This window comes from Gorilla gorilla, chromosome 2 (assembly GCF_029281585.2).
Source record: "Gorilla gorilla gorilla isolate KB3781 chromosome 2, NHGRI_mGorGor1-v2.1_pri, whole genome shotgun sequence".
NCBI classification, from domain to species: Eukaryota; Metazoa; Chordata; class Mammalia; order Primates; family Hominidae; genus Gorilla; species Gorilla gorilla.
The window spans coordinates 54352154-54376054 of NC_086017.1; the positions used below are offsets into that span (position 1 = coordinate 54352154).

At 43.6% G+C, this 23901-nt stretch overlaps 1 protein-coding gene across 5 annotated transcripts in view; it reads right to left on the reverse strand.

Moving 5' to 3' along the window:
- The window catches only part of ZNF445 (zinc finger protein 445), a 71268-nt gene that overhangs the window by 9426 nt on the left and 37941 nt on the right, over window positions 1-23901 (reverse strand). For 2 of the 5 annotated variants that reach the window (XM_063703730.1, XM_031009823.3), the window contains exons 2-7: window positions 9367-9487; window positions 5929-6504; window positions 2124-2292; window positions 1678-1772; window positions 1257-1383; window positions 323-433 (exon numbers count right to left, since the gene is read on the reverse strand). In XM_063703730.1, coding sequence (XP_063559800.1) covers window positions 323-433; window positions 1257-1383; window positions 1678-1772; window positions 2124-2292; window positions 5929-6357 — 931 coding nt within the window. In that variant the 5' untranslated portion in view covers window positions 6358-6504; window positions 9367-9487. Of the gene's footprint in view, window positions 1-322; window positions 434-1256; window positions 1384-1677; window positions 1773-2123; window positions 2293-5928; window positions 6505-9366; window positions 9488-23901 lie in introns of those variants that run through there. The other 3 variants (XM_063703731.1, XM_019024581.4, XM_019024582.4) reach the window with 2 other exon arrangements.

Here is a 23901-nt window from a genome sequence, read left to right on the forward strand (position 1 = left end):
TCAGCAGGAGTGCAGGCCAGGAGTGAGGAGGAGCATCAGTGAGCGAAAGACAGGAACAGTGAAGCCCTCCAGCAGGCAAGAACTATTATTGAGAGGGCTGCTGTGAGAGGGGGACAGGAGAATAGACATGGCCGGAAATGAATGACCTCTCGGAGGCCAGCCAGGATGGAAGAGACCCAGTGGCCCAAGCACCCTTACCAACACTGTTAAAGATCTTCCTTCCAGCAAACAGTGGAGTAAATTCCCAGTGATGTAACTGACCTTAAGAAAGAGAAAAGTAAAAGCACGAGGAGCAGGACCTGGCAGGTTCTCTGGAACTCACCTGTAGGGGCAGCAACTGGATTCCCCTTAGGCTGAGCTGCCTGCATGTTCAGGCCCCATGGCTCCCTTGCTTCCAACCAGGAGATCAGAGCAGGTCTGGTGAATGGTCCCACTGCAGAAGAGAAGAGAATGGCATGAGAAGGGAGATGGATGACACAGAACTACTCTTCAGGACCTCTGGGCCTGAAGTCCTGGTGGGAAGGTGGGAAAGACCAGGAAGGCAGGCAGCAGAAGCTAGCGAAGGAGGCCCAGTCATTTCAAATAGCCCTGAGCAGAGATAAGAGAGACTGATAGAAGTTGCCCACAAAAGGATTACTAGAATTTTCCAGATGTGAGAACCACACGTCTACTTAATTGGTTACATCAGGCAACATTTTTTGAATGTCTAAACAGACTAGGAACTTAAAACATATTACCTTTAATCCGTTGTTTTTATTTGTCTGTTTTGAAACAGGGTCTCACTCTGTTACCCAAGCTGGAGTGCAGTGGCGCGATCTTGGCTCACTGCAGCCTCATCCTCCTGGGCTCAAGCAATTCTCCAGCCTCGGCTTCCCGAGTAGCTGGGATTACAGGCGTGTGTACCACATGCTTGTATTTTTGTATTTTTTGTAGAGATGGGGTTTCACTATGTTGCCCAGACTGGTCTCAAACTCCTGAGCTCAAGCAATCTTCCCACCTGGGCCTCCCGAAGTGGTGGGATTACAGGTGTGAGCTACCACACCCAGCCACCTTTAATCTTTACAATAATCCAGAATGGCAGGCATTATTCTCCCCATTTTTCAAAAGAGGCTACCAAGGTGCTAGATTAAGTGATCTGGTCAGCAGTTACAGAGCCAGGATCTAAAACCAGGTCAGGTACCTTTCTATGCAGCACAGAACAACCCAAGAAGGTAGAAATAAAGATGGATAGAAGCATGAGGATATCGAGTACTTACCCAGGGAAGCCATGTTCCTATAATTCTCCAGCATCACATCCCTGTACAGGTTCCTCTGAGCAGAGTCCAGCCACCCCCACTCGTCCTGGGAGAAGGTCACCTCCACATCCTTGAAAGTCATGGTTTCCTGAAAAAACACTGTGCCCTAGAGCTGGTCCATAGCTCTCAGCTTTGAGGTGGAAGGGGAGAGAAGGGGAATAAACTGGCTCTGTGTGAGTGCAGGATGGACCTGGCAAAGGTGAAAGGGAAGACCATCACCCAGCAGAAGACCTCTGGGCTTGAGGGGGATAATCTGGTCTCCGGAACATGGGTCTTTGGATGTGAGATTACTAGACAGAGAAACCCAGGATGGGGAAGCTGCACTATCCCATTAGGCAGCGACTTGGGGACATCAGGAAGGACCAAATGTTCTGTGGCTCACCTGGAGCTGGGCTGTCAGGGACCTGGTTGGTGTTACCTGGTCTCCCGGGCAACCCTCTCTCGGGAAAACGGCAGGCATCTGGGCAGCAGGAGTATCTGAAGGAGAAAAAGCCATGAGAGAGCGGCTCAGCTCTGGACAGCCCACTGAGAAGCCCACTCTTCCCCCCAGTAGAGGACTCCTGGACCCATGAGCAGGTACAGAATGTTGTTAAATACCCATCTCACATGTCCTCAGTCTACTGGGGCCAGGAAAGGGGTAGTGGGATGGGGGGTGTAATGGGGGAGGAGCAAGCCACATATGGGTTATAGAATGGATGGAGAGGACAGAGAGCTAAGGGCCAGGACAGAAGGAGATTCTCATGAGAGGACAGATGCGGAAAGACAACACTACAGGAAATGCAAGAAGTGTGGCATAAGGCTGGGGTCTTAAGGCCAGGCAGCAAGTACCGGATTGCCCAGCCAGGAAGTCACGTGCTTCTATTTCATAGGGAGGCTCCAGGTGGTCCCCCAGAGCAGAGCTGCTCCTGAGAGGTGAAGCAAGGGACCATATCTGTGCAGATCGCAGGGCTCCTGTACCCATCCAATGCACATCTGGGCTCTGGGCAGGGCCCGGGTCCTGGCAAGAAGAAAATGTTGTGAGAGGATCTTTCTGGGAATCAGAAAGCAAACTCAGAGAAGAGACCACATGACCAATCTCTAAAGGACAAAGGCCGAGGAACAGGTAAGCCAGGTCCTTTATTACTTCCAGGCAGGAGGAAAGGGCAAGAAGAACGCCCAGGGAGGTACCTCCAACCACCTCAGCCTCCTTGGGCTCTAATGAGGGTCATAGGAGAGTCCAGGTAGAGACAGACTCCAGCTCAACACAAGGAAGCACATGGTAACTCAGTACAGCACTCTTGTCAGGCCTCAGATGACACAGTGCCACCTTCCCACTACCCCTCAGCTCCCACCCCAGGCCTATAACTTAGAAATGAGAGAGAAGGAACTAGTTCCTGAGAATTAAACTCATAATGGTTCACAGTGGAGATACAGTCAAGTAATATCTACTGTCAAGTGCTGCTCTAGGCACTGATATACAAAGTGAACTCAAAGAGGCAGGCTAGCTCCCAAACTGTAAACTTGTTTTTAATAATAACACTGATAGAAAGGCAATGCTAATCATGAGAGTCAGCCATGGAACCATAGAAGAAAGTCTCCAGTGTAAAAAATGGCAGTGTCCATCTAAGTAGAGACCAACAAAGAGGAAGCATTTGCCCTAAGACTTCAAATAACTCTGGTCTCTGACGCAAGGCTGTCCCTCATATAGAGATGAGTACAGGAAACTACAATTTGAGATTTTCTGGTCCTGTGGCCGAGACAGTCTCTATACCAATATGGACAAATCTCAGCCTGAGGCCATTAATCATCTGATACAGAGATACACACTAAAGATGATGAACTGACCACAATAAGTTATCTCCCATTTTTTATTCTTCTAATAAAGGAAGAATTTAAAAAAAAAAAAAAAGAATATGGAAGCACAGCAAAACGAGTTTAAGGACAAACTTTCTCGGGCCCTGGTTTTTCACACTGTGATAATTTTGCTGAACCATAGAACGATTCTGTGACTTTACATATGTCTTAAAGCATTTCTCTTCATTTTGCAAATTTGGGGGGCTTCTCCCAGCCCCCACTGTCTTTTAAGTAGCTTTCAACCAGGTAGGCCCTTTCTGCTCATGTGGCAATGTTTTCATGGATTTTTAAAATTACATCTAGCTGTAAATGAGCTGAATATAACCAAGCCATGATTTTGTAACTACTGTGTACCTCATTTCCTTTTATAAATTATTATCAGGTCCTTTTGAACATTTCATTGTTTTGGTAAAAATAACAAATGCTCTTTTAAATTTTTTAAAATAGTACCCCATGTTGTGCAAAAATATTTTCTAATAGTTATACCCTGTGTCTATTTATTACCATTTACTGCTGGTAGACCATGTCCTGATGTCTTACTTGATTTAATTTTTATAATAAAGTTTTAGGGACAAGTATGTCAAATTTGTTTCAGAAATCTTTTGTTTTTTTTTTCGGACATAGTCTTGCTCTTTCGCCAGGCTGGTGTGCAGTGGCATGATCTCGGCTCACTGCAACCTCCACCTCCTGGGTTCAAGCAATTCTCCTGCCTCAGCCTCCCAAGTAACTGAGACTACAGGCGAACACCACCATGCCCAGCTAATTTTTGTATTTTTAGTAGAGATGGGTTTTCATCATGTTGGCCTGGATGGTCTCGATCTCTTGACCTTGTGATCTGCCACCTCGGCCTCCCAAAGTGCTGGGATTACAGGCGTGAGCCACCGCGCCAAGCCACAACTTTCATTTATACATGAATTATGTGTGCAGAATCATATATATATATGCATATGTATGAAAGTGTATGTCTATATATATGGTTTTTTTTTAAATTTTTTTTTAGACAGCGTCTTGTTCTGTTGCCCAGTCTAGACTGCACTGGTGCAATCTCAGCTCACTGCAGCCTCCACCTTCCAGGTTCAAGCAATTCTCCTGCCTCAGCCTCCTGAGTAGCTGGGTCTACAGGTGCACACCACCACACCCGGCTAATTTCTGCCCTTTTAGTAGAAATGGAGTTTCACCATGTTGGCCAGGCTAGTCTCGAACTCCTGACCTCAAGTGATCCGCCCGCCTTGGCCTCCCAAAGTGCTAGCACTACAGGAGTGAGCCACCACGCCTGGCCAGAATCATGTATTTTTATATAAATAAAATTTTAAAGAAGCCTTTAAAAAGTGATAAATGCTTTTTAAAAAACTGTAACAATACAGGAAGCATCAGCTCCCCTGTGTGCAGGAGAAGGGCAGGAAGAACAAACGCACTTGAACTGACCAGCTGCCGCTCTCCTGCCAGGCCTGGGACTGCCAACTCTGCCAGGGCCAGGCACATGATAAGCACTTGAATATTTACCGAACAAATTCTCACGATTACACCATTTCTGCATTTTCTTCTCAACGAACAGAGGCTCTGAAAGGTACAACTATGTGGCCACAGATGTTGAGGTTGTGGAATGAAGTCTAAAATCGAGGTCTTCCTATTTCTCAGCCCAGCACTGCCCCTCAGCACTCATGACCATCTTCCCTGCCTCCCATCTCACACACATAGAAAAGGTCCTCAAAAGCTTAGTGAGAAGGGCCGGGCACAGTGGTTCATACCTGTAATCCCAGCATTTTGGGAGGCCAAGGCAGATGGATCACCTGAGGTCAGGAGTTTGAGACCAGCCTGGCCAAAATGGTAAAACCTCATCTCTACTAAAAATACAAACAAAATTAGCTGGGAGTGGTGGGGTACGCCTCCAAAAAAAAAAAAAAAGCTTACTGAGAAGGAAGCTACGTGGTGCCTGCAGAGCACTCTTCTGAGTTTTAACATGTACTCTCCCACTGAGAAGCCAAGAGCCCTAACCCTAAATGCTGTCCCAACACCCACCACTTTACAGGGCTATGGTTAGTCTCAAGTCAAATTAGATAATATGTGGAGATGGACTTTGTATACTGTAAGCCACTGTGCCCAAAGACTAGTTACTGGGCTTTTTTGTTTAGAGATAGGGTCTTGCTGTGTCATCCAGGCTGGAGTGCAGTGGTGCAATCACGGCTCACTGAAGCCTTGACCTAACCTGGGTTCAAGTGATCCTCCCACCTCAGTCCCCCAAGTAGCTGGGACTACAGACACATGCTACCACGTTCAGCTAATTTTTGTAGAAACAGGGTTTTGCCATGTTGCCCAGGCTGGTCACGAATTCCTGCACTCAAGCAATCCGCCCACCTTGGACTCTAAAGTGCTTAGATTACAGGTGTGAGCCACTATGCCTGGCCTAATTTTTAAATTATTTATAGAGACAGTGTGGGGGGGTCACCCTATGTTGTCCAGGCTGGCTTGAACTCCTGGCCTCAAGCAATCTTCCCACCTCAGCCTCCTAAAGTGCTGGGATTACATGTGTGAGCCACTGTGCCCAGAAGTTACTGTTATTTATGGAGACTTGCTGACCCTATCTGGAGCTGATATTCCTCTGGGAAGGTAGGAAACGATACCTGCTAAAGGGTCCGTGGCTCAGGGTCCCGTTCTCAGCTGCTCAGGTACCATGGGAAGAAAGGAAGGCTTCCCCTGCACTCCTCTATATTGACAGTTTAGAGGGCCACCCCCATCCCCAGACAAGCTGGCTCACCAGCAGGCAGAGTTCCCTGGGCACCACACACTTGCTCACACTCACCCTCCAGGATGTCCCATCAAGGTCCCTCTGCAGCTCCTCCAGCAAGGCCACAGCCTCCTCGCCACTCTCAGGGTTATGAAGCTGCACCCAAACCCGGAGCTCCCCAGGCAGGATGCTCAGGAACTGTTCCAGGACCAGCAGCTCTAGGATCTGTGCCTTGGAGAGAACATCAGGCCTCAGCCACCAGCGACAGAGTTCCCGGAGCCGGCTCAGAGTTTCTAGGGGCCCTGAAGACTCATGGTAGCGAAGCTGTCTGAAGAGCTGGCGGAACAGCTCCTGGCCAGGGCGGTTGAGAGTCTGTGGCCTGGCAGCCTGCACTGGAGTATAGCTTTCATCCTCTTCTTCCTTCTTTACTGTCTGAAGCCGCCCTCGCTCCCTCGAAGACTGGGCCTGAGCTGGATAGACAGCATGCCACCTGCCTGGAGGCATCACTCCTGTTCAGGGACTAACCAGAAGAGTGCAAGCCAAGTCCACCTTAGACGTGGGTCCTCAGAAGTATCTTCTCAGCAGTCAACAATGCCAACATTTGCTGGGACATCAGAAGTCATCAGCAAGTGACTGAAATTACCAGCATTTCTGTGCAGGAGGGGATGAGAGAATAATGTCCATTATACATGGTGCAGTTGGATTCTGCCGGTTGGGATCATCCTTGTATATATAAGAAGAGCGTTTGCACAGAGGTATATGCCAGTATCAAGTAGACCAGAGCTAGGCTGTCTCCTACTGGAGTAAGCTAAGAAAATACCCCACAATAAAACATATACTGAACTTATACATTAAAACTTTGTAAAAAACACAAAGGGATGATGAAAAAAGTCAGAGAAGATCTAAATAAATGAACAGACATACCATATGCATGTACTGGAAGATGTGACACAGTAAAGATGTAAATTCTCTCCAAACTGATCTACAGGTCTAATGCAAATCCTACCAAAATCTCAACAAGATTTTTTGTAGACATAGATAAATTTATGTGGAAAGGCAATGGAATTAGAATAGCTAAAATTATGACAGGTCAGGCATGGTGGCTCACACCTGTAATCCTAGCACTTTGGAAAGCGGAGGTGGGAGGATTGCCTGAGCTCAGGAGTTCGAGACCAGCCTGGGCAACATGGCGAAACCCCGTCTCTACTAAAAGTACAAAAAATGAGCCAGGCATGGTGGTGCGTGCCTGTAATCCCAGCTACTCGGGAAGCTGAGGCACAAGAATCACTTGAACCCGGGAGGCAGAGGTTGCAGTGAACCAAGATCGTGCCACTGCACTCCAGCCTGGGCAACAGAGCAAGAGTCTGTCTCAAAACAAGCAAGCAAGCAAGCAAACAAACAAACAAAACCAAAAAACAATTATGACAAGGAAGAATAAATTGGGAGGGATCAGTCTGAAAACAGTCTACCTGATTTCAAGACTTATAGCTACATTAATCAATTCTGTGTAGTACTGGTGAAGGAAGAGACACATAGGTCAATGGAATAAAACAGAAAAACCAGAAACAGAACCACACAAGAATGCCCAACTGACTTTTTAAATATCAAATGTGATTTTGCTATTATAATATTTTAAAATCTCAAATGAGCAATTCAAAAACAAAAACAAAAAAATCCTGAGAATCCAATCCCCTAGTTGATTTTACAACCCAACAATGGGTTACAAATTATAATTTGAAAACTACTAATCCAGCTTCCCACTCAACTCTTGTATTTCTTTTTATAATTCATCATAAAATGTGGTGTTCAAGGGTTCAAGTCACTTTCAGGAGGTAGTACTTTGGGAGGCCAAAGTGGGCGGACTGCTTGAGGTCAGGAGTTTGAGAACAGCCTGGCCAACATGGCAAAACTCCAGGTCTACAAAAAATACAAAAAATTAGCTGGGCATGGTGGCATGTGCCTATAATCCCAGCTACTCGGGAGGCTGAGGCACAAGAATTGCTTGAGCCTGGGAAGCAGAGGTTTGCAGTGAGACAAGATCGTGGCACTGCACTCTACACTCCAGCCTGGGTAACAGAGCGAGACTCCATCTCAAAAAAGGGACTATCTGGAGTATATTTCAGGCTCTGAAGGAATGTTTGTTTCTTCATACCTGGGGAAGGAGCTTGTGCTATATGAATCACATCACTATGTAGAGGAGTCCACACCTGTGATACACCCAACTGATTTTTTTTTTCTTTTTTTTAAAGACAGGGTCTCGCCGGGCACGGTGGCTCACGCCTGTAATCCCAGCACTTTGGGAGGCTGAGGTGGGCGGATCACAAGGTCAGGAGATCAAAACCACGGTGAAACCCCATCTCTACTAAAAATACAAAAAATTAGCTGGGCACAGTGGCGGGCGCCTGTAGTCCCAGCTACTCGGGAGGCTGAGGCAGGAGAATGGCGTGAACCCGGGAGGAGGAGCTTGCAGTGAGCTGAGATCGCGCCACTGCACTCCAGCCTGGGCAACAAAGCGAGACTCCATCTTAAAAAAAAATAAAATAAATAAAAAAATAAAGACAGGGTCTCTTTCTGCTGCCCAGGCTGGAGTGCAGTGGTGTGATCATGGCTCACTGCAGACTCAAACTCCTGGGCTCAAGCGATCCTCTTGCTTCAGCCTCCAGAGGAGGTGAGACTACAGGCATGTGACACCACACTCAGATAATTTAAAAATTATTTTTAGAGATGAGGCCTATGTTACCTCAAACTCCTGGCCTCAAGTGATCAATCCTCCCACATTGGCCTCCTAAGTAGCTGGGATTACAGGCATGAGCCACTAAGCCTGATCTCCAATCGATTTTTGATAAAGATGCAAAAGCAGTTCAAAAGAGGAAGGGTAGTCTTCTCACCAAATGTTGCTGGAGCAACTGGACATCTAAAAGCAAAATAAGGAAAACTGACCAAAACCTCACCTCTTGGACACTTGAATTCAAAATCGATCAGACTTGGCCGGGTGTGGTGGCTTACACCTGTAATTCTAGCACTTTGGGAGGCCTAGGCGCGTGGATCATGAGGTCAGAAGTTCAGGACCAGCCTGACCAACACAGTGAAATGCCATCTCTACTAAAAATACAAAAAATACAAAAAAAATTAGCTGGGCGTGACGGCATGCGCCTGTAATCCCAGCTACTCAGGAGGCTGAGGCAGGAGAATTGCTTGAAGCTGGGTGGTAGAGGTTACAGTGAGCCAAGATCACACTACTGCACTCCAGCCTAGGTGACAGAATAAGACTCCATCTCAAAAAAAAAAAAAAAAAAAAAAAGGATCAGACTTTAACGTAAGCCATAAAACTATATAACTTTTAGGAAACAATCCAGGAGGCTGGGCGCAGCGGTTCACACCTGTAATTCCAGCACTTTGGGAGGCCAAGGCAGGCGGATCACGAGGTCAAGAGATCGAGACCATCCTGGTCAACATGATGAAACCCCATCTCCACTAAAAATACAAAACTTAGCTGGGCATGGTGGCACGCACCTGCAGTCCCAGCTACTCGGGAGGCTGAGGCAGAAGAATCACTTGAACCCAGGAGGCGGAGGCTACAGTGAGCCGAGATCATGCCATTGCACTCCAGCCTTGCGAAAGAGCGAGACTCCACCTCAAAAAAAAGAACATAGGAGAAAACCTTTAGGATCTAGGATGAGGCAAATAGTTCTTATGCCTGATACCTGTGAGATTATGATATATATATACACATTGGTTTTTATCCATGGTTCATGGCTCCTAACTCCCATAGCCCTTATTTCCCAAGTGACTAAAACAATAAGCATATCTTTTGTTAAATTATTTGGCCTTTGTCCTTGATTCCCAAAGCAGCTTTGGAACTTCAGAGTGATAAAGGTAAGACAGCCTTTTGTTATAATATTGGTGCGTTTTAGGCCTCAGAAGCAGGGCTCAGAAAATAGAACACCTCTCTCTGACCTTTTCTTCCCCTCCTTTCACCTGCTCCTTTTTCTCCCCAAGGCAGGCCACAGAAACTAAAAATATACAGTCACCTTCCCCCTTTTCTGTCTTTCTGCTGGCCGTAAATTCTCTGACCTATTGTATCGGATTGTAGGTCATAAGATACCCATTTCAGGAGTCCTGCCTCATACTCAGTAAGTAGAAATGCTGCAGAGAGGCCAAGAAGAATTTGAACTGACAGCCTCAATGTCCCCACTCAGTCTATTAATATGAGATCAAACTCTTTTTGTCCAGTCACGTTTTACATGGTTGTCCATGCTTCAATCATGCTTATCCAATGAAGTCTCCATAAAAGGTCCAAGAGGATGGGGTACAGAGAGCTATGGACAACTGCACTTGCGGAGGCTTGCAGCAAAGTGAACAAGAACTCATCCATGTGCCAGGATAGTGGCACATCCCATCTCCACAGGAACAAAAGCTCCTGCACCCAGAACACTGCCAGACCTCCCCCTATGTATCTCTTCATCTAGTTGTTTATTGTATCCTTTAAAATATCCTTTATAATAAATTGATAAATGTGTTTCCCTGAGTTTTGTGAGCTGCTCTGCCAAATAAATTGAGCAACACAATCAGAAAATTAATCAACACAACAACAAAATAAAACACCCAGAAATAAAGCTAATAAAAAATGTACAGGATCTTAAAAGATAAACAAAAGACACAATAGACCTGAATAAATCTTAAGTATGGAAAGACAAATCTTTTCACGATGCCAATTCTTCCTACGGTAATGTGTGGTTAATAAAATCCCAACCAAATTCCACTATCTCTTCTTAGGGCTTGATAAGCATATTCTAAAATTCAAGCAAATGACTAAAAGGCCAAGAATAGCCAAGATAACTTTTTAGAGGTGAAAATATTTGTTCTACCTGATATTAAGGCTTACTATAAAGCTACATTAATGAAAACACTGAGTATTATTGAAGGAATACGCAAATAGTAGATAGAAGAAACAGTACATACAGAATCCTGACGTGGGCTTATGCATACATATATATTTGGTCTATGATAGAGTCAGCATTAGAAATCAGTGGGAAAGATTAGACTATTTAATGAATTGCATTGGGACAACTGGCTAGCCAAATTTAAATAACAAATAAAACCACACACCAAAAAAATGAATTCTAGTTAAAGATTTACAATAAAAAGGCACATTCTTCATGCCCCAGGAACTTTCCTTCTAAGAATCTACCCTGAGAGCTAGGTGTGGTGGCTCACACCTGTAATTCTAGCACTTTAGGAGGCCAATATGGGAGGATCACTTAAGCCCAGGAATTCAAGACCAGCTTGGGCAACACAGCAAGACTCCATTTCTATTGAAAAATGAAATAAAGAAAGAATCTACCCTGGAAAAATAGATGCACGGTATATAGACATTTACATGAGTGTACACTAGAGCACTCTGTAACATAACATTGAAAACAACCTACTTGCCCAACAATAGGCCTAAAGAAAAGTGAAACCGCCTTTGCAAAATTATGACTTAGACAGTGAAAGATATCTAACTTAACTGACTCCATCTTGCTTCTACCCTCCAAGCTGTCTTTGTTCATTCCTGGGTACGGGTGGAACTAACTTTGGGAGAAACTAATAGTTTAAACACAGAGAGTAACAACCCTTTCCCAAAGCAGATCTCCTTCTTGCCTGGGGACTAGATTGCCTTTGTAGGACTAACATTAGCCATAAGATTAGAAATTATGGTTTAGGAGTCATGTAGCTAGAAGCTACAAGATTCTGACCCTCCCTAACTGCTCCTAAGATCAATGCCTGAGATATTTTGCAGACCCTGCACTTGATGGATTAGCTGGCACAACCCAGATCAATAAACTGGCTCATCTGATCTTGTGGCCCCCCACCCAGGAACTGACTTAGCACAAGAAGACAGCTGCAACTCCCTATGATTTCATCTCTGACCAATCAGCACTCCTGGCTCACTGGCTTCCCCCCATCCACCAGGTTACCCTTAAAAACTCTGCTCCCTGAATGCTTGGGGAGACTGATTTGAGTAATAAAACTCTGGTCTCCCGCACAGCCAGTTCTGTGTGAATTACTTTCTCTATTGCAATTCCCCTGTCTTGATGAATCAGCTCTGTCTAAGCAGCAGGCAAAGTTTACTCCTTGGGCGGTTACAAATTTGGGGGCTTGTCCAGGACTGCCCTTGTAGCTACCTGCCCGTGGTTCAGTGGCCCCCCTCCAGCGATGGATCCAGAAGCCAGCCCAAGCAGCCACCTAGTTCTTTTGGAACTGGGGGCTGATTCTGGTACTCTCCCTACTGGCGGGGCACTGCTGACCCCATGTGCACAGACTTAATAGCAATGGAGAAATAGTCCTGGGGGGACATCCCTTAACTGTAGCCCTACCACAGGGTGTCTGTCTGTAGCCCCACTGCAGAGTGTCTGCATTGGTGAGTATCCTAGGTGCTGCCAATGCCTCCTTCCTTCTCCCAGCAGCTTCTGTAGCCCTATGGTGTGGTGTCTGCAGCCCCATTACGGGGTGTCTGTTTGTAGCTCCACCATGGGGTGTCTGTAGCACCACTGCTGGGTGTCTGTTCGGCTCCTGAAGTGCTCCTTCTAACCAGTGGGAAGAGTCCTGGTTTGGAAGACTTCTACTCAATCAGGAAGATTTCGAGGAGGTTTCTCAGACCGAGAATAGGAGGATAGCTTGGTTAGGGATCTGATTTAGAAGGCTTTCTGTCTGTCTCATCTTTGCATGTGTTTATGTGGAAGGGATCTCAGAGGGGTTGCTGATGGAAGTCCAGCAGGCCTAACTCAAAGAACCTTCCTTATTTGTCTGGTGACATTCAATGAGCTCTAAAGAAGACTCAACGCTCAACAGGTCTGTCTCTTGGGGTGACTATCTGCTCTTCCCCTTGCCCAGAGACCCCATTGTGAATTACCATTCATAGGTTGTCCTTTCCCACCTGGTATGGATCAAAGACAACAGGGACCAATGGGAAAAAGTTTGAGCTTCGTCAGGTTGACTTTGGGTGCTGAACAAGGTGACTAATGTTTGTTTTGTTATGTGTGTTTTGCTGGGATAGAAAATGTTAATTCGGTTCCCCATGCATCCTGTTGGGCAAATTAAGAATATTGCCTATGGTTTCATAAAACAGGAAAGAGTGACTTTCTCTTGTAAAGTGGCTTGAACCCCACAGCTATGGCGCAGTGAGCAGGGTCATCAGAACCTGCTCCATTCTTCTGGAAGATGCAGAGAAAGGGAGCCCAGAAACCTGGTATACCGGCAAAAAAGGGTAAGAAATGCTTACCAGCCAAGTTTCTGGTCTCTCTCTTTCTCTGTCTGGGTAAATGGTAAATGTCACTATTTGTCTCTCTGAAAGGGTTTGTTTAATAGAAACTAGTCTCTGGCGGTAGCAAACCTGGTGTACTTTGTGCTAAGAATTTGTCTGTGTTCTGTAATGGAGAAAGGACTATCACAGATAGAACGTGGGTTTAGGACCCCTATAAGTCCACTTTTCAAGACAGCCTAGCAGGCTGGACAGTTACTTTGCTACGGGTCTCCGAAACCAATATTGTATGAAATTTCTTTGTCTTGTTTTCTGTCCTCAAGAGCTTAACCTTGTGACAATGTAGGGATACTTTCTCTTGGTTTCTGCCATCCAGAGGACAGGAATTTTGAGGCTCATGTCATAGGTAGCCCTAAAAATTATCTTGAGTAGTTAAAAGCCTTTGCAAGCTTGAAATTGGCTTCTCTAGCCTCCTTCTGGGAAGAACAGTAGAAACTGCTCATTGCTCTAACTCAGTAGCTAAGGCTTTGCTTTTCGACAATGGCAGCCTGGATTCTATTCTTGGCTTCCAGAATGATTCCTGTCCGGTTTTTTATTTATGTAACTTTGCCATTTATTGAGGTTCCCCACCCACCCATGGATAGTTTCTGATTTCCTATCTTGAATTTTCCTTTCTCTAAACTACCCTGGAGGAGATTCTAAATCTTGAAAAAAAAAGAAAAGAAACTGCTTACCACCTCTTTGAGACACCTGTGTGTCCATGGCTAAGTTACAACCTTAGTGAAAACTGATTAATTTCATGTGGGAAGTTACCTGTGGTAAAATTCAAAAGCCAAAAATATTGGCCACTTGGTATGGCTAAAGTTGGGTAATAAAAAAATTTTAAAGAATTTTTTTTTAAGAGTGCTATGGTTAAAAGCTTAGTTAAAAGTGGATAAACAAGCTGTAGGTAAATTTAAAAGGCCTTTTTTTTTCTTCTTGGAACTTGTTTTTCTGGAAAAAGATTTTTTCTTCTCAGTCGACTGAATTATTTTTCTTTTCTTTTTTTCTTTTTTGTGTGTGAGACAGAGTCTCAATCTGTTTCCCAGGCTGGTGTACAATGGCACGGTCTCAGTTCACTGCAACCTTTGCCTCCCAGGCTCAAGAGATTCTTCTGCCTCAGCCTCCCAAGTAGGGGAATTACAGGCATCTACCACCACACCCAGCTAATTTTTGTATTTTTAGTAGAGATGGGGTTTCACCATGTTGCTAGGTTGGTCTTGAACTCCTGACCTCAGGTGATCTGCCTGACTCAGCCTCCCAAAGTGCTGGGATTACAGGTGTGAGCCACTGAGCCCAGCCTGTCTTGCCACTCTTAATGCACAGATGAGAGGCCCTAAGATAACTTCTGGTAGCCTGGGACTCATTGGGAAAAACAGAGGAGGCACCACAGACCCCGTTTTGGAGGAAACAAACAAACCACCTCTGTTTTCCTCATGAAACCACAGGAATTAAAAACTGATAGATCCCTTTCAAAATCAAAGGCTCTGTTCTGTTTTGCGTTGTGTTATCTGATGGTTTTGAGTTTTGGGGTATCAGGAATTACTTCGCATTATGAGAGAGCTTTGGTGTGTAATAACTAGGTAGGAAATATACTTTAAGGGATGGCTAAAAGTAGTTATGGAGGGATACTTGACTCTGCACACTTGGATCAGAAAAGCATGCTCTTGGCCACCTGGAAGATAAGGAAACATCCCCACCCAGAACTGGGAGATGAGACTCCCACAAGAGATGGGCTGATTACAAAATGGGATAATTGGGTTTGGGTTGCCTTGCAATGAAATGCAGCGTAGAAGCACTGCACTGTCGACTGGTCATGGTAGCTCATGCCTGTAATCCCAGCACTTTGGGAGGCTGAGGTGGGCGGATCACTTGAGGTCAGGAGTTCAAGATCAGCCTGGCCAATATGGTGAAACCTCGTCTCTACTAAAATGCAGAAATTAGCCAGGCGTAGTGGTGCGTGCCTGTAGTTGCAGCTACTTGGGAGGCTTAGGCAGGAGAATCGCTTGAACCTGGGAAGTGGAGGTTGCAGTGAGCTGACATCATACCATTGCACTGCAGCTTGGACGTCACAGTGAGACTCCATCTCAAAAAACAAACAAACAAACAAACAAAAAAAACAGCAGCAGCAGCACTGCACTGTCTTCTCCTGTAGTATTTCCCTTCTTTTGGGGATCCAGGATCCAGTATAAAAAGGCACCCTTAATTTTGGGGATCTGTCTTTGCCTTCAGCTGCTTATTTGCTGCTTATGTGGCCCTAGAAATACATGCTTTCCTGGCCCTGTTCCTCCAAGGGCTCAATTCTGAAGCCAGTAATCCAATAAAGAAACTGGCAAATGAAAAATCTTACAAAGGCTGAATCTTCTGTGTATTTCTATATGTTGTATGTTTATATACAAAAGAGCTCTGATTGGCTTAGGAAAGTAAACGCTTAAATCAAATATTTTGTCAGAAAAATAGAAACTTTTAATGCCTTTTTGTTCACGTGGCTTTAGTATTCTTTTAGAAGACAGTTTTAAAGATTGATAAAATAAAATGTCTTGAAAATGGAAACATTTGGTCTAAATTAAGATACCAGATTTGCCAAATGCTTTAAGGTCAAATTGTTTCTTTGACTTCTGAGAATTGTTCAATTTACCTATTTTGGAGCATTAGATTACAGATAAGGCCTCGGGACATATGGAGAGCCATGCCCGTTGGCTATGCTAAAAAGAGTCAGACCTTATCATCATTTCTGTCTGATATCCTAGGCTCCACCCCAAGCTGGGCACAGTGGCTCACGGCTGTAATACCAGCACTTTGGGAGGCCGAGGTGGGCAGATCACGATGTCAGGAGTTCCAGACCAGCCTGGCCAGCATGGTGAAACCCCGTCTCTTACTAAAAATTAGCTGAGCATGGTGGCATGCGCCTGTAGTCCCAGCTACTTGGGAGGCTGAGGCAGCAGAATTGCTTGAACCCGGCAGGCGGAGGTTGCAGTGAGCCGAGATCACACCACTGCATTCCAGCCTGGGCGACAGAGTGAGACTCCGCCTCAAAAAAAAAAAAAAAAAAAAAATTGGCTTATCAGGTTTTTCACTAAAAATAAAATTTGCTAAGAGTTAACATTGTAACATTTAATTGAGACCACTGGAGAAATAGTTTTACATACAACGTGTGTAGGAAATATGTTTTTGGTAAAAGATTATAAGAAGGCATGGGAATATGGCTTTTGTTAAAAGGAATGTAATTTTGTCTATTTCAGAAGGTTTTAAGGATTGTCTTAACCTAAAAGAGGAATGGAATGAAACTGAAGGTTTAAGCAAAGTCAAAAGGGTTTGTAAAGGGTTGATCTTGTAAAAATTATGTGGGTATAAACAAGTTGGCTAAGATTTAAAAGAAATTATTTAGTTTTCCACAGGTTAAAAAATTAAAATGATACTGATGTGGGGCCAAAATCTGGGCCCAAGTGTCTGAATAACAGGGTTTTCTTAGAAAATTGATCTGCTGTTTGATGGAAAATTGTAAAGGGGTCTAAAAAGTTTATGAAAATCTTACCTTATGGTCAAACTAACTAAAACTGGATAGAGATATAAACTTTTATTTAAAAAACTAGCTTTAGGCTGGGCGTGGTGGCTCACACCTGTAATCCTAGCACTTTGGGAGGCCGAGGCAGGAGGATTACCTGAGGTTGGTAGTTCAAGGCCAGCCTGGCCAACATGGTGAAACCCCATCTCTACTAAAAATACAAAAAATTAGCCGGGTGCAATGGCGCGCGCCTGTAATCCCAACTACTCTGGAGGCTGAGGCAAGCAAATCGCTTGAACCTGGGAGGCAGAGGTTGCAGTGAGTCGAGATCATGCCATGGCACTCCAGCCTGGGCTACAGAGTAAGACTTCGCCTCAAAAAAAACCCAAAAAACAAAACAAACAAACAAACAAACTAGCTTTAACATTAAAGATGCATTAATGCAAACATGAAATTTGGTTTTCTCCTTTGAGGATGATTTTTAAGTAATGTTAAAAGATAATAAAAGGGTCTTGTTTTCTCCTTTGGGTAAATGGCAGGGAACAAATGGAGAGAAGAGATTCAGTTGGCCTCAAGCTATCTTCACTGGGTCTTCTTTGGAAAGCTAAGTCTCCTCTATCAGAGTAAAGGTTTTTCTTTTTAAAAAAAAATTTTTTTTTGGAGTTATCATTTTGGCCAAAGAATGATTTATGGTGACCTGGGATTCTATTTTGTGATATCCAGTGTTTTAAACCTTTGCTACTTGACAAACTTTCCAAAATCAAATTATAAATTATGTCTCTTTCTAACCTAATATTTTAGATATTAGGTCCTCTAAAGTCCAAAAATGACATTTGGCTTATTTGGTACAAAAATCATACAGGAAGCATTGTCAAATATGAAATGGTGTTTGGCTTTCTTTGGTCTACATTCGTGTGTGTTATTAGTATATGTTCTGAAATTATGTAAAACCCTTATCATTCTAATATGACTCAGTATATGTTATCAGTAATAATTATGTTAACACACTGTATGCCATGGAGGTGGCAGATTTCCTTGTCAATCGTGTCTTTAACTGTGGCTGCCCTAAAATGCTTTTGTCATCCACGGACAATTGTCTCATTTTGGTCCTCTTTAAAAGATGGTTTTATAATCAGGTATAAAATTTAACAGGTGCTCTTAAATGCAGGATTCTGATTAATTAACTCTGGAGATTGTAATATTAGAATAAACACTTTCAAATAGATGAATAGTGTTTGGTTTACTTTGGACTGTATTTGTTTAAATATGTTATCAGTATGTGTTCCGAAATTATGGGAAACTTCTATAATGTTGACATAATTTAGTGTACATTATTATAATTGTTATGTAAAATTGTTGTATGCCACAGAAGTAACCAAAATTCCTAGTCAATTGTAGCTTTCATAGTGGCTATACACTTTTGTCATCCACAGGTATTTTGTCTTGCTTTGGTCCTTTTCAAAAGGCAGTTTATAATCAGATATAGGACTCTAAGTGTCGGTCTCAGATAACTTTAAACATTGTGCTATTGGAATAGAGAATAAAACAAGCTTCTAGGACTCTCGTGGAAAGCTAATGTGTTAAACATTGCTAAACGTTTTGTTTTCAGAGTTAAGAGAACTTATTTCTTTAGAGCTATTTGCAACTTTTAACAAGTAAAATATAATCCTGTGAACAAAATTTGGAGCATATTTGTTCCTTTCTACCTGATTTATCCAGAATTTGGAAACTATATGTGAATATTCTCAATTTATGGCAGTATAGTTCATTGCTTTAGTGCAATAAGAATCTGTTTTCTTTTGTAACAGGACACAGCTGGAGAAATCATGCTTCCTTTAAAGAATCAAAGTTGACTTATAGAGCCAATTAAAGCCTGTTGGGGAATCTGGCCTCATACCTTGTCCACACAGAGTCTCTGTACAAGCTTCCTGACAACCCGTGGTAAGTAAAGAATGTCACTTGCTAACAGGCCCAGGAACCCCAAGTTATCTTGGGACCTCAAGAGAAGAGAAATTTGCCCAACTCATAGGTATTTGAGAGTACAAATCCACGGCTGGGCTCGGCTTTTAAAGTCTTATCTGAGATTCTTCATGGAACAGAGTTCTATCAAAGCCAACTTAAAAAGCCTAAGTGAAAAATAATTATTCTTGCTGCACTTTATGCAAATAATCAGGCCAAGCACAGTAAGACTAAAGTTTATTTTGTAAACAAATCAGTCCTATCATGATTTGTTTTTAATAAAAATGGGAACTGGAGAGAGAAAATTATGCTTCAAAAGAAAAACTATAGTACAATATTGTAGCTATTCTTGAGGGTTTTTTTCTGCAGTTTAAACAAAATTCTAAATTCTTTGTGGGTTAGAAGTCCCCAAACTAATACTTTCAAATCTTTGCTTTTAAAATTGGGAATTGTACTCCTCATCCTAGGACTCATTATTTACCTTATAGTAGGCTGTTTCACTTAAATACTGCAGTAAAATTACAGATGAAAATACTAATGTTCTAGCCATGCAAGCCATGAACGCCTGGCCAAGCCTGCGTGAGTACACTCAGACAGTTGCAAAGCAGTTCCACTCTTCTCACGCTGGGGTTCACTCCCATTCCCACTATGTCCCCTGTCAGCAGGAAGAAGCCAGAGCAATCAACAGCCTTTTCCCACCTTCATAACCTACACCTTAAGGTGTTATAAAATCCAAAGGGAGGGACTGAAACTGTCATTGCAAAATTATGACTGAGACAGTGAAAGAGATCTAACTTAACTAACTCCATCTTGCTTCTAACCTCCAAGCTGTCCTTGTTCATTCCTGGGCACAGGCTGAACTAACTTTGGGAGAAACTTACAGCTTATAGTTTAAAGACAGTAACAGATCTTTCCCAAAGCAGATCTCCTTCTTGCCTGGAGACTAGATTGCCTTTGTGGGACTAACATTAGCCACAACATTAGAAATTATGGTTTAGGAGTCATGCAGCTGGAGGTTACAAGATTCTGACCCTCCCTAAACTGCTCCTAAGATCAGTGCTTGAGATATTTTGCAGCCCCTGCACTTGATGGATTAGCTGGCACAACCCAGATCAATAAACTGGCTCATCTGATCTTGTGGCCCGCCCCCACCCCCCCCCACCCCCTCCCCCCCCCAGGAGCTGACTCAGCACAAGGCGACAGCTGTGACTCGCTATGATTTCATCTCTGACCAATCAGCACTCCTGGCTCACTGGCTTCCCCCAACCCACCAAGTTATCCTTAAAAACTTTGCTCCGCAAATGCTGGGGGAGACTGCTTTGAGTAATAATAAAACCCCAGTCTCCCACACAGCCGGCTCTGCGTGAATTACTCTTTCTCTATTGCAATTCCCGTCTTGATGAATCAGCTCTGTCTAGGCAGCAGGCAAGGTGAACCTCTTGGGAGGTTATAAAAGTGTAGCATTTGGCCAGGTGCAGTGACTCATGCCTGTAATTCCAGTATTTTGGGAGGATAGTGAGAGTCTGTCTCAAAAAAAAAAAAAAAAAAAAAAAGCATTTTATAGGATGAAATACTCACACACCTAAAAGGAATGTACTAGAATTGTTATACATCAACATAACTGCTTTACTGTACGCCAGGTGATAAGGCTCTGTAGCCAAAGTTACAAGGCAACTAGGTGTCACCCAAGGAAGAGACAGTGTATCACTTGAGGTCACTGAGAAAAGACACCACCCCCACCAAGCTCAAGAGGTACAGTGTTTACTTATGGAGACGGAGGGTTCACAAGATCCAGCCACTTGCAATGTGTTGGTCCCTCGTGGCCAACAGAACCACTCCACAGTCTACACAGGTGGTGTGTGTACACACGCTTCATATTGCAGTAGAAAGACCTTAACCCCTCCTCTGTGGGGTCTGAAATGAAGAAAGATAGGAATATGAATGACGGCTGCTGATTCATGCACTTAAAACAAAGGAGGCCTGGCATGGTGGCTTGCACCTGTAATCCCAGCACTTTGGGAGGCTAAGGCTGGCGCATTACCTGAGGTCAGGAGTTTGAGAACAGCCTAGCAAACATGGCGAAACCCCATCTCTATTAAAAATACAAAAATTAGCCAGGCGTGGAGACGTACAGCTGTAATCCCAGCTACTCAGGAGGCTGAGGCAGGAGAACCACTTGAACCCAGGAGGCAGAGGCTGCAGTGAGCCAAGATCGTGCCACTGCACTCCAGCCTGGGTGACAAAGCAAAACTCCATCTCAAAAACAAAAACAAAAACAAAACAAAACAAAAAAAACAAAACAAAGGAGTACATCAAGTGCAGAAAAACAAGATAGTCCCTCACAAGATGTTAAACCCAGCAAAAGTTGTGAGGACTCTTTCGCTCTTGTAAGGAAATGTCTCAGGCCCGAGGCCACTCTTTTTTCTCACTCTGTCATCCAGGCTGGAGTGCAGTAGCACGATCACAGCTCACTGCAGCCTCAAACTCCTGGGTTCAAGTGATCCTCCCACCTCAACCTCCTGAATAGCTGAGACTACAGACATGTGCCACCCTCACTCTGCCTGACTTTTTTTTAACAGATAGGGTCTCACTATGTTGCCCAGGCCAGTCTCAAATTCCTGGCTTCAAGAGAGCCTCCTGACTTGGCCTCCCAAAGCACTGGGATTACAGGCATGAGCCACAATGCCTGGCGTCCAAGGACACTCCTACACAGCCAAGGAAGGAGAGAGAAACTGTGCATGACTGCTTTTCCCAATAATAACAAAAATATGTGCTAAGTTTGAAAGCACATCCTAAACACGAATTGTGAAAAAAAAAACGTACAACCGTGTGTGTGTGTGTGACTGTATACGCATGTATGTGAATGTACCTATAACTACTCAAAGAAATTTTAAAAGCCTGGAAGGATTCACAAAAACTCTTACTGGTGGTGGGGGTAGGAAGGTAGAGAATTGCATTTAAAAGCAGCTTTATATTTTTTTGTCTTCTATTTCCTAAAAGAAAAGAAAATTGAAAAGCAATTATTAGAAAGCATAGTTATACTGTCATTTATGTTTTAAAGCAAATGAAAAGTAAAGCAGTTTACAAATGCACATAAAAGCTCCTAAGCCTCACTACCAAAGTATTTTTAGCCATGATTTCCTCTGGGAAGTGGGATGAAAGGGCTCTCCTTCCTTATTTGCCTATGTTGCCTAAATTGTTACCCATTACATTTATAAACAGCAAAGTGATCAATAATTCTCTTAAGAAGCAAAGCAATTGAGTAGCAACTCATAGGATTGAAGATGGCAGATGCACAGGAGAAGGGACAGCACATTCTTGAGGGGGGACTTGAGTACAAACCATGGCTTCAGCTCAAGCAACTACAAAAGGATGTTCTCCAGTTGAACAGATGTTAAGGAGAAAAAAAAAAACAGGCAAGTGAGGTAGAGAACAAGAAGAGCAAAATGCTACCAAAACACAACATGCAAAACAAAAACAAAAAACCTATCCAGAAAGAAAACAGAAACAAAGAAAAGGAGTAGCCAGCAACAATGGAAGAAAAAAAATAAAAGTTGAAGAAAAAGAGAAATACAAGCAGTGCTGCCATTAATGTTCCACAGACACAGGATCAGCTGACTCTGTACAGATCACCTGCATCCAGAATTTCTCTAATATGACTCTTGGTTCAGTCTAGAGAGCAATCTCATCATTATCTTCTTGTCCCTAAAAGCTTCTTTATCTAGAAGTAAAAGTACCCAGACATTATTGGTGGAAAAGATCCATCAGTAACAGCCATCAATCTACTCCAGGATCCAAATATGCCCATAAATAGCCACTGAACTGACAAACTAAAGACTCATGAGAGAAGAACTGGAGAGTCTACAAAAAGTGTGAGATGGACAACAGGTCTCAGAACTTGTTGCAAAGTGGCCCCACTACCCTGTGCACAAAGTCACAGATGAAGGTCATATCCCCTGAAAATGCTGACCCCTTCCATCTCCCACCACTGTGAAGCAAATGTAAAAGGAGTGACACTTATGAAATTAAAACAGAGCCACCACCTTCTACATTTGCTCTAAACTAATACCTATCCAATGTCCTCTGCTCTCAGCAAGTGCTGCTAATACTGTCAAAAGAAATGACAGTAAACTAAGATGTAAAGAAGACTCACACTAGAAGGCATGCAATCATCCAGGGATAAAAAAGAAACTACAGCCCTACTCTATGGGCCAAGAAGAGGCAAGAAAAGAGCTACATTAGGGATCACACATGCTGAGGAAGCTGCTACAGTTCTGGCAGAGAACTGAAGCCTTGCTGTGAAAAAGGGGAGTGGAGTAAGAATAAGTATTCAAAGGAAAAAAAAAAAAGGAAAATGAAAGAAGAAATAAAGTAAATAAATGAAGGCCTATAAAAGGAGACTCGAAGACTGAGAAGCAGTGGGAGCTTCAGGACCAAGAGGAGCAGGCTCCAGCCTCGGTGCGTTCCAGCAGCACAAAAGGGAAGGAGAAACACCTGATCAGGAGAAAGCTGAAAAACAGAAAAAGAAGAGAGACTTTCATGGCTAAACTTGCAGAACAGACAGAAGAGAAAGAAAACCAAAGTATGAAAAGAACCAAAATGCTGCTAAAGATGAAGATAAATCTGGCAATTAAGTTAAAGAGAAAGCAATTGAGGCCAGAGAGAAACACTTTTAAGAAATGTACCCAGTGAAAAATATAAATGGCACTGACCAATCTCAGGAAATTGACACCCACAGTCAAATTAGCTCCAAAAATAAGTCTCCAAGCAGGACTGTTCTGAAGCAGCTGCTGCACAAATGTCCAAAAGGGTCAGTGACTTTTTTTTCCCCCCTACAACAGCTAACTTCCAGATTTTTGGAGGGGGACGGGGGAACAAGGGTTTCACTATATTGCCCATGCTGGTCTTGAACTCCTGGGCTCACACGATTCTTCTGCCTCAGCCTTCTGAGTAGCTGGGATTACAGGCGCATGCCACCTTGCCTGGCAGTAATGTATTTGTAAAGAGGTGATGAGAAGACTGACAGAAAATTCAGGGCGAATGCCTGTGAAAATAGTGAGGATTCCAGTCCTTGAGTCAAAGAAAGGTTAGCTCAGCCTCTGCAATCATGAACATGAATAAAGACCTCATGGGCCTCTCAAACTCTGAATGAAAGACCCAGAGCATAGTGAACATACAGCTACCCCAGCAGATAGCTGAGCCCACCAATGAAATTCAGGTATCTTAATGCCACAGGCTTCTCCCAAGTCCCAACTAGCTTTTAAGCATAGAAGAAAAGCTTCATTTATCTTCTTGCTGAGAT